This window comes from Varroa jacobsoni, unplaced genomic scaffold, assembly GCF_002532875.2.
Source record: "Varroa jacobsoni isolate VJ856 unplaced genomic scaffold, vjacob_1.0 scaffold_969, whole genome shotgun sequence".
Classification (NCBI taxonomy): Eukaryota; Metazoa; Arthropoda; class Arachnida; order Mesostigmata; family Varroidae; genus Varroa; species Varroa jacobsoni.
Window position 1 is genome coordinate 90,004 of NW_019213871.1, and position 11,521 is coordinate 101,524.

General features: G+C 38.7%; 1 protein-coding gene across 1 annotated transcript in view; it reads left to right on the forward strand.

The window, feature by feature from the left end:
* The window catches only part of LOC111265399 (calcitonin gene-related peptide type 1 receptor), a 95,756-nt gene extending 85,023 nt beyond the window's left edge, over positions 1-10,733 (forward strand). The window contains exon 3 of the mRNA XM_086970485.1: positions 10,468-10,733. Coding sequence (XP_086826611.1) covers positions 10,468-10,557 — 90 coding nt within the window. The 3' untranslated portion in view covers positions 10,558-10,733. The remainder of the gene's footprint in view (positions 1-10,467) is intronic.
* Positions 10,734-11,521: the final 788 nt, after the last annotated feature.

Genomic DNA, 11,521 nt, shown 5'->3' on the forward strand with positions numbered 1-11,521 from the left:
GCATGACACAAGCAGATCTCAATATTCTTCGGAAAATAAAACTCACGATAGGCATGTTGTGCGCTTCGAAGCATCGCACAAGGTTTGCCGATAAAGCTTGCCGACTGCTGTCCTAAATAGCAGCAACAAATAGGACGCGTCTTTCAGTCATGATTTAATATCGAATTTTCAAACAAGCATCCCGGGAAAACACGTGTACGGCACGCAGCGATTGAATTATGTTAACATATATTTGTTGAGGACGACGGCTATGTTTCGACTGTGCACCTCGTGCCATAATAAAGTACTCCGAAAAAAAAAATTGCTCAATTGTAATAAGGGGGAAAAACTTATCATATTCTCCTTGCGTATCTACTTACAGGATTTTTTTTTTATTTAGGCAGTTAAAAATCATTTACAATCCAGATTAGGTTATTAGATCGACCAGCTTAGCCAACCTGCTGGCTATTAAGCATGGAGGTATTAAATCTTCTAGATCTGGCAAAGGCTGTTTATCAAAAATAATAGCTCGAAAATACTGTTTGTAATGTACGTGTGAACATGAAAACGATTTAACCTGACGACGATCACTGAGTTCGACGAACAGCTGCAAGGCGACCCACTGCCCCCTATGGAGCTGTCTTTGGATACAGCTATGCATAGACTCCCATTGCCACTATGAGGTACAGTAACGGACTGTACATCTCCTAACGATAAGATTAGAATTTGTGTGACACACGCACAGGAGGGGACGCAGAGGCAGATTCTCATAGATAACGACGCAACGATTATTTTTAGGTGTTTGTAGGCGGTGAGTGGCCATTTCGCTACCTATCGAGGTAAGCATATCGTTGTGTGCTTGAATGATTTTCATTCGAAACATTCAGTGTAACAGAGGTCTTGCCTTCGACAGTAACGAAGCGATTGTCGAAGTCGGTAAAAAGTAACTTCTTAAAACCTCTCACTTCATAGCACAATGATTCGGGTTAGCTATGGTCGTTCGTTATCCTCGAAAGATACCGAAGGCCAGCACAAGACAACGATGAAGGGCAATACAGTCGACTGTTGTATCTAAACTATATATTTACAGTACAGCCAGTCATTGTAACGAGTAGTCTTTCGACCAAATTCTACTGGTTAAACACAGCGTGTCCACCTTTGAAAAGGATAACAGTGGTCGCTTAAATTGACCGCTAGCCGCATGATTCTTAGTGCCGATTCACGGATGCACAGAATTACATTGACTGTTTTCGTAGTTCGATTCATCGAACACATACTTAGTACAGCAATTGTTGGGTTTACATATGTACACAAATAATGTGGAATACATACATATCTATTAGGTATGAAAGATTTTTTGGTCTGGGTCATCGATCTAGCGACACCCACTGTGACAGTTTCTGAAAGCTATATCGGCATACAGTTGCGTACACTTTGTCGACTTCGAAGTGTATCGCACTAGTAGATAATATGTGCTCGAAGGTTGAAAATAGATTCATGTCTTCGTACACACTTAACTGTTTCTCCATAGAATATGACCTGTATGGTTTACATGATGAATCGTGACCCACACAGACTACCCATTTCGTTGCTACTACATCCTAAACTTATGTTAGCTTCGAAATTTCACTTCCAGGACAACCGAGGAAGAACGGCTTTTAAGAGCTGTGACAGGCGGTTGTCGATGACGAAGACCTAGCCCACCCTAGAGCGAAATGTCGAAACTACAGCAGATGGCTGGGGAGGGTGTATGAGATACCTATTCCCACTTGACGAGTCGGACAAATTGGCCGGGCCAAGAACGGACAGCTTCAGCATTAAGGACTTGAATGCGCGTAAAAGAAGCACAAATGAATCTTTTTAAAAGAAAGCAGGAGGCTTAAACGGTGCGTTGCAGAAGACAAATGAACTATTCTCACTACAAACTGCTAATGGGGTCAGCGATTTTTTGGTATTGTAGACATAATTTAGCAGCTATCTTGGATTGTTATGCTAGCAAACATACATTTGTGCTGAGAAACAGAGGAGGCGCTACTGAACTCGCTTGTGGATAAACAAGATGCACCGTGGGTTTAGCTCCATTATAGATAACAGGTGCATATAAGACGGCCAGTATGAAAGCAGCTCATTGAGACTTTACGTTATGGTATGAAAAACAATTGGGCTCCAATAGCTTCTTTTAATTTGGTAATGATGAGTCCAGTGTACCATAAATCAGCGTCCAGGTCCCATGAATTTTCCGTTCATCGAAATGCTTTTATTTAGACATGGCGATAATCAGAACTATAGAACAATAGGTAGCTGCAACAGCCAGATGTTCCGGTTTGGTTGGATTGATGTAATATAACTAATGTAATAATCTATGAAAATTACCCCTTGCAATTGACAGTCATCGATACAGGTGGCCTGGCGAATATTGGGCCGGCGAGAATCTGGCCTCTCGACTAGTCTATGATGCGCTTCCATCGAGAATAAGCGGTAGCTACTTCCGTAATTAAATGGCGCTATAGATAGCGCTAGATACAAGTACACAACAGGGTTAAATCCACAGTGGATCTTGTTCATGCACAGGCGATTACAGTAGCGCCTCCCCTGCTTCTCAGCAGAGATATACACACACTAATTTGAACAATAACGAGCCATGAAACATTTCCTTGAGCTAAGTAAAAGACACCTAACACTGTAAATTCTACCGTGGTTTTGGCGGCTCTTAATAATGCCAGCGTGCCTGGTCTGCAGGACCTTTGCGCCTTTACCAGGACAATGACGTCAAATTACTTGTAGCCTCTTTCGTTGCGATTTTACAGTTAAGCTAACAACTCCTTTCTATCAGATACAGCCCCGCACGATATATATGCCGGGGAAAGTAGCCTATTAAGAAGCAGCTCAGCTGAGGTGCTGAAAGAATTCTTCGGCTTGGAAGGTGTCACGAAGGTTGATGACGTATGGTGAGCGCCTGTCGTTTAGTCTTTGGGATAAATGCCCTCTGACTTCTCTTCTTTCGTTTATTTGTCTGCAAATGACAACAAACATAATAAGCGATGTGCCGTTCATATGAACTATCTTACAGGCCTCACACACTGATCAGGAACTATTTGTACTTTAAAAAATGGCTTGTTTGCTTTCGATTTTCGGTACTGCATTTGCAGCGGCAGTGAAGGTATGGGCTCAGGTTGCTCCGTGATGCCTCATGACCGCTCAACTAACAGCTTCTTTAGATACCACTTCTGGGTTTCTGGATTAAATCTTGCGTACGTGAACACGTATTCAAAGCTAACCTGGACAAACTGATACGTTCTTATCCCATGCAAAATATATCCCACAAAACTCAACCGAGTAAACATAAATTCAAAGATAATTTCGTAAATTCTAAGATGTTATTCTTTAATTTTATTGGGCTCATATATATATATATATATATATATATATAACGTCATCATTTTCTTCACGCAATGCGCATTCAATAACGTCCAAGTATATGCAATCTAGGGCATCGTGGACACTGTTTCAAGCCCTTTTTCTAGCACCGACTCGCTTCGACGCCAATGTCGGAAGATTTTACTTAAAAGCACGTTCTGAACATGCACGATCCTTATCACTGTTGAGAGCCTCTTGATCCTCGGAGAACCCGATAAGCGTTTCAGACGTGATATGCGTACTGACTCTATTCCCCTTTTGCCGATGGCACAGTTTGTCTCGATGACGGTAACGCTAAGGTTAAATTGTCGTTTATTTAAAGGAATAAAATATAATAAAACGTCAATCAACATAGGCTAGCTTCTCCCTCTGGCACTAAGACTGTCTAGGCTTGACGGGCTGACTCTATTTCAGAGACGTACGTCAATTGAGCTCATCTTCGGTTGACGTCGAATAAGTGTTTTTGAGTCAGAAACGAATCCCGCCATCGGATAGGCACGCAGCACCAGCTGTAGTGCACGTAATATATCGCCATGGCAAACACCGCTGTCAAACACTTCCTAAGACTAACCTGAATAAGAACCATAGTCTGTTTGAAAAATACACGACTTCTAGTTATTATGTAGAAACTAACGGCAGCACGTCTCTAAATTTCCAAATGTGATCTTACCCGCAAACAAAAACGATAAGAAAACAGAACGATAAGAAGACAGGAGACGACTAGAGGCATGCTTATGTTATATTAGAGGCGCTTATATAGAAATCTGCTCTGTACAGTCAGTTATTTCTGACAGGGGCCCGACCGCTGTTCCTATATTCTTATTGTGACCCAAGTAGCTCTGATCCTGGGCTTGATGCAAACGCTGTTATGAAAATGGTAATTAATAACTTTATGTAAAGCGGTCCGTCTAGACTGCTCATCACTTTGTTTCGACCGTACTCAGACGGTCCCCAAAGGACAGTGAGGCCTGAGGTATAACAAAAAACTAATTAATAGCTCTTCAAAGCCAATTAGACCACAATGCTTGTAATACAGCGAAAATTATCCAAATTAACGACAAGTAATCAAAATATTATAATTAGAAAAGTGAAAATGGGCGCGTAAATAAAGCAAAACACTTCGTCAGATCCGACTCGGATAGGTCCTCACTGGCTCGTCTAAGATTATACATGAAATATAACTGAGTCTTTATTAGCCTACGGGGAATTTGTGTGGTGCATTGTGTAACATATACACGCGTTATACGTTTTGTATTTTTTCCAATTTAGTAGCCCTTCACTTCGTGTATAATCATCCGAGTTCCAAAGGGCAATCAGAAAAGGGTTTCGGTATGCCGCACGATTGAAATCTACTTCTAATTACTTTATAGATTTTTTCTATTCCATACATTGAGTTCCAAGTTACCGCACATTTTTTTCGCAACAAATAGCATTGCCTAATAACTTTATGCTAGCTATATTATTCTAGAATAGCTTTATAACGGAGTCAATTTTCTACAGTGTTTAGCGACTATCTATCGCTGTCGTCCACCACTATAACCTAAACAGGGATCTGTTTCGATAAAATAGGCGACTGCCAAACGTTGTTCTTCTAGCATGCTTAGTTATGGACAAGACGGACTTGAACAACGTTTTTAGCTTTAACGAAACGAAGTGGTGTGTACACGAAAACTAACTCAAAGGATACCCGGAGGCTAACACTAGGTAGCAGAGTTCGGCCTGGGAAAGCCTGACTAGCAAACGGTGAAAAATAAACAAGGAAAAACACTAGAAAAAAAACGCGCACACTTTGTTTTATCAATAATACGCCTTCTGTGTAGCGGAGTTTTAGGTATGGACTAAAGAATATAGCTTTGCGCTTCTAACGCTATTCTTTAGAGTAATAAATAGAGCTGAAATAAAGCTGTACTAAATGCTTATTTGGGAAATACACATGCTTCTAAACCTACATCTCTTCTCGTCTTCTTGGTTGTGCATCAGCGATTCTTGTGTTTTTAATAATAAAAATGCTCATTTTTGAAGAATAATAATAATAATAACGCCTTTTAGGGCGTCAAAACTTCGGTTGAAATCACACTGACCACTTAAGATTTTCAAAAATAAGTTGCACCGATTGTTGGCCTTCAGATTCTCTGACATCGATTGTGCCTCTCGTAGGGTTGCTGAACTTCCTGCATATAATAAATCGCATGCCAATACACATATGTGCCCGTTGGCTTACTAATGCTACCAGTTTTTTGTTAATGGAAATGTCTTAGCCAGAGCATTAGTCTCACTCTCATAGCCAGGGGTAGTCACTTTCGGAAAATGCTACTCACAGACATGATCATCGTCTAATTTCCTCCATAGTCGTTTTCAAACAACATTTAATTTACGCTAAAAACTCCTGTTTTCTTCTTCACGACGCTGAGAAGCTTTTCGTGTAAAGAAAGAGCATATTATATAATTGTATGCATCCTCTGTCTGTATAACTTATTGGGACTCGGTTGCCTCCATAGAATTTGAAAACGAGTTTTAGAAGTTAGAATTTACCGTCTACATAAGCCCGCATGTCATATGCGATTTCTTAGTTGTTGCTTGCGTTCCGAAGTCTAAATATAGACTTTTTACCCTTCCAAATTTCTTAGGCACCTTTCCAGGGAAATTTTAGTGACTGGCAACTGCTTAGCCAGACGTCGTTTTTCAGTATGACCTAAGGACGTTCGAATGTTGCCTAGAATGGCGAAGTTACTCCTATTTTTTGACGCTCTCCGGTAATGTCTGCTGGTGCTAATGTTTTCTTTTCAAACTTCGAAGGCTTGTTTGAGTAAAAGATGCTTCTTTCTTTATCAGAATGTTTTTTTTAGTTGTGGGTCAAGTAGGAAATGCACCCTAGTTATTCAATTTTTCTTGCTGTTCTGATCATTGATGGACTGGACGGCACGGGCAGTATTAAAACGGGCAAGAATAACGGCGTCGAACTGTTAGGTCGATAACAGGTCGAGCATTACCTGATTAGCGGACGGCATCATAAGCATCCTTTGAAAAACACAGTTGTTAAGTGAGTATTTACAGCTCAGGTTTTCGAACATCATTGTTATTTGAATGCAAATTTTCGAAACGAAAGTGTCTATCTAAATATTCCTTCTCGACTCTGCCTTATGTAGTGGTAATTTGTCTAAGAGATTATAATATATATATATATATATATATTGTATAACATTGCTTTAACAAGCTGAATTGTATAAATACTAATAATACTGCCAAAACGAAGGTAAACAACAAACTATATCCTACTTATTCAATGGACGTTAGGGCAGCGCGTTTCTTCTGTCTTCAAGCACTGTTTGATCTTGTTGATTTATCTGAATTCATTATGATCTTCTCGTCGTGCGCGTTATTTGGACGTAGAGTTATTACCTTCAAGATAGTGAAATTACTTCTACCTCTCATGCGGCATAACCTAGAACATCAAGGGTTGAAAGGCATCTGTGCATACTATACAATGTCTAATTAAACTGGATCATATTAAAAACAATCTAGTGTAATTGTTGTCTAGAACAGGTCTCTCGCTTCCATAGCCACTTTGTATCGATTAGAAAAAAAACTGAAATTGTAGCACAATTATTTTTCATTCGAGTCATAAAAGTAAAGATAAAATCTTTATCGCCTTTTTAATGACAAATTTTTGTAAATTGTTAAACTAAGAACTAACACGTTTTTGTGTGCATTTCGGCTAGGAGCATGTTGAACGGAGTTCAATTCAGTAATTTTTCATATCCTTCTGTATTCAAAGGACTTAATCACAGCAATCGTAGCCATAACGTGCTTTGTTATCTATTCAGATGTGCCAAGCACAACGGTCAGACAGGATAGGCACGCTTCTTTCTAGTGAGCTCCACGTTGAAGGCAAGCGCCAAATGAAATGACTCCTTTCAGCAGTAGCTGAATAGCGTCAGTATTGATGTCGCAATCGACGTGGTGCGGGGAGATAAAGAGATTTAACATTTTGTATTCTACGAGCTTTATTTTTCTATTTGCAGCTCTGTTGGGTGAACCATTAGGGCAGCTGTCCTTTAGCGCCAACGCCTTCCCTTTTTACTTTCGGCGTTGAATGTCCATAGCGAGCGAGAAATACGGTAAGGTAGACAGGGGTGGGAGCTTTACGCGGTAGCTGTTCAAGCTACGCAGAGTATAACGTCCATATAGGTTACGTTAAACACAACTTCAGACGAAAAGAAGAGCGCGTTGACTAGAGCCTCAGAATACACGCCTACCCTGAAACAGTTAGAGATGTATAATGCTCGCAGTCTCAACCGGAAGACAATAAATAGGTGGGATAGAACTAGTTAAGACATCAATTTCTACTGAATAAAAAAAAAATCGCAAAAATGGGCTTGATCTAAAATATCGTTTTGAAATCAATGGTGAGATGCACGTTTTTTATTTGAAATTACCTTCGAAGTATCTCATTCTTACAACTGGGTAACGGACGGATCGTGACAAAATCTCTCATCTACATCTGCGGAAAAGTCGTTGAAATTTTCGATCAACAGGATCGAAAGAGTGAGTTAGCACGCGATGTATACATGAAGGAAAATTTATATTAAATATTAATTTAATTCAGTTTTCTTATTTTTACGCCAACGTGAATGATTATGATGAAACATGCATAAAATATCTATTATTGAACAAGGCGTTAAAGGAGATCGTAAGCGTCACAAAGGGGCTAGAATTCAATCATGCATCAAACCCGTTAGGAAAGATCACGTTCGTTTCTATTGGATTCGATTTGGCACTATTATTAAGCCCGTGGCAAGATGGCTACAAAACGACACGGAACTAAGAAATCAGGGGTATAACAGATCCTCAACCGACCCAGTGCTACGAAGGTGGCCAGCCTACCATAAGCTGACTTCGCTATGTCGTTGAAATATCGTTCTTATTAGATATTCTGTTATTCTTTAATGTTAAACAAATGTGTTTTCGCATCAATTATTCTTTTGGAGTTTATTTATTTTCTTTTGGTACAGCTCAATTTGATACTCATTTCTTATGCTATTGATTGTTTTAACTTTAAATCTTCTATAAAAAAAAAAAGTCTTCCCTTTCTTAAATGGGGCGTACTAAGGGTTATATTTCTTTTCTTTGTTAATATGCAACGAGCTCTCCAGCAACCCGGCACTTAGGAAAAATCATATCGTCCATTTAATAAAAGAATAATGATAAGATAATAACCAAAAAATAAGACGAAGTAAACTCAAAAGCTATAAATAGCATTTTTATTTTGAAGGTCCACTCTTTAAAGACACAAAATGGTTTGACGTATATTCGAAGAAGAATTTCGAAGGTCAAACTAACGAAGTAGCGAATGATTAAGGAAACAAAATAAGATAAGTTTAAAAAATTCTGCGTATCGGTATATTTTTACCCCTTATACTTTAGCAAATGAGTTGGTTCGATTACAGTTCAATTTCTCTTAATGAAAAACCTTTGTAAATTTCAAGTTACCTGTTTTGTCGCATTTCTAATAAAGATGGTACTGCTAGAAGTTACTAGGATTCAAAATTTAATTCGATACAGACTAGTACACGCTACTGCTTATGATTAAAGGTAAAAATAGACCAAACAGATGATCAAAGATCAGTGCAGGTGGATACTGACAACGTTTCAAAATCGCATATTATAAGTTAGATGCTCAAGTTTGGACAAGAATATGCCATCTTAGAATTTACAGGATAGGTTATACATTTTATATAAAAAAAAAATCCGCCAGAGGTCACCGGTTTCGAGCGTAGCCAACGTTACAAGTTTCCAATGGTTGCTCTGTTTTTCCTAAAGTACGGGGGCCAGATCCAAGACAACAGACTGAATCTTTTGATTACGTCCTTTCTCAAATTGTTAAATTGGTAATTCTGAAGATGACAAATATAAATATAGCTGACAGCTTCACACAAGCCTATGCTGACTCCTGAGGTTATGTGCAAAAGTTAACCGCGCAGAAGATTAAGCACTAGTGCAGGTAGTCTTATAATACCCTGGGAATTCGAGTTTTCTAATGTGTAAAGACAGAACTGAACAGAACAAAGTTAAAGCCAATCTCATTTTAGTATCTGACAAGGAGAGAGACTTCGAAATGCTCGCAAAACTAGCAAATATAAAGAATCTACCTTAGAGTCTTGTAAGTGACATCATTAATACTCTGGACGATATTTTCAATCAGTGGAAAGTACGAGGGGACATAAAATTAACAATATATTTGGAAAAGTCTCCGGTTTTCAATTAGATAAAGAAAAAATAATCGTGTAACTGCAATAGTTGAACAGGTAGAAAAGGAAAAACGACGTTTTAGCCATTCAAGCTAGGCCATACCTTTCTCAACGAAAATAAGACAATTTTGTCATGGCCTATAGCGATAAAAAAAAATGGCTACAAGCACTTAGATGGATACTTCTTGCAAAGCGATTTTTTTTGTCTATCATGTCTAGGAGCATTACAATCGTTCCTAAATTAAATCTTGGCCTACTCAAAACATAGGACGTGGATTTAAAATGCCAGCGAATGTTATGCCCCTTTCATGAGCGAGAAAGAAAATATAAATAGTTCTTGTGGCCCTCAGAGCAATATCCAACTCTTATTGTTTTAGCAACAATTGTTATTTTTCAATATGTGCCCCTCCTTATCCTCTTTCTATTTGGATGGATAAAACATACTAATTTTACCTAAACATTCTATGTACGTTGAAACTGAGCGCGACAGAGTAACATTATCTAGAATTATAGTACAGCTCTACGCCGCTGGTGAAGCTTGCAAGCTACGAGCTTGTTTAAGTTGTTTTTAAAACGTTAACTGCTATGAGGACCCCGACTGAAAATAAGTTTTTAGGAAAAATATTTTCAGAGTGACAAGTGATGATGGATGAGTGAATCCGATAGGTAGCCGATGCTCTTCGAAGGAGAGTTTGAGTTACACAATTTAGGTACCATTAGAAACTTTCAGCGCAATCCCTGTTTTGTGTGGGCTAAGAATAAGTCCCAGCCCCGATGAACTTCATTCCAGTGAGGCCACTAATTCTGAGTTCCTCTTTTGCAGGTCGGGCCGGAATTAAAGTATGATGAACCGAATTCACGAAGAATTCCAATGTACTCGACGTACCTTGAGCTAAATATTCCAGTCTCTTAAAATATCCTGATTTTTACATAGGTCGTTCAAGTTTCAGGCAGTAAACTGAGGCACTGTTTAACTTTAGCATCATTACAGCAGGACTCAGCTTAACGTTGCTACTAATGGAAAATTAACGCACGGAGCAATTAGAATATTTACCTTGCAGTGAAGCGTTATAGAATTGGTACTACGTGGTCGTGCGTGTCATAGCTGAAAATTGATTTTCAAATATAAAAGAAATGCGTTTTCATTTAGTTTGCCTACAGAGACGCTGAATAGACTTGAAGAAAATATTAAAGCTGGACCAATAGTATGCGAAAAAAGCGTAAAAAAAATATTCGATGGCTGAAAGCAATGAGTAAGTAATGAATAGAAATTTTCGGTTAATTTTCGCGAGGCCTACGGTTGCTAGAGGATGTAGTCGAATATGGTTCGAACTAGACTGAATTTTCATTCAAAATCTGAAAATCAATACTGGCTATATTTTTTTTGCTATGGCTTGCGGAGCTTGTTTACGTAACAACAAAGTAAAGCTTATATGTGAAGCATCTTGCTGCTAAGAAAAATACTCTCAACGTAGCAAAACTCCGCTCTGTAGGTAGTAAATAATAATATTTATAGTTATATTTAGTTTCATATCACGTATACTTCTCGTCGTGGGGGAAAATTTGGCGATATCAATTACCTGTTGGTAACAAACTGGTAAACCGATGTCGGTTCCCCTTTAGCGGTGCAGTTACTTGAGTATAATATTCCCTGTTTTTTTTTTTTTATTGGATCTTTATGTCAAAACGTACCATCGAGAAGCACAGATGCTTTATGTATGTAACGTCTTATCTTAGGTTTCTTCGATGCAGTTGAATAATGAAAAAAATTACATTTAACTATGACACATAAAACAACCGTCAACGGTAACTTTGCGCGTCGATAAAAGCTGGGGGGTAGCGTTTACCTTTGTCCGTTGTCCTTTTTGACATTACTA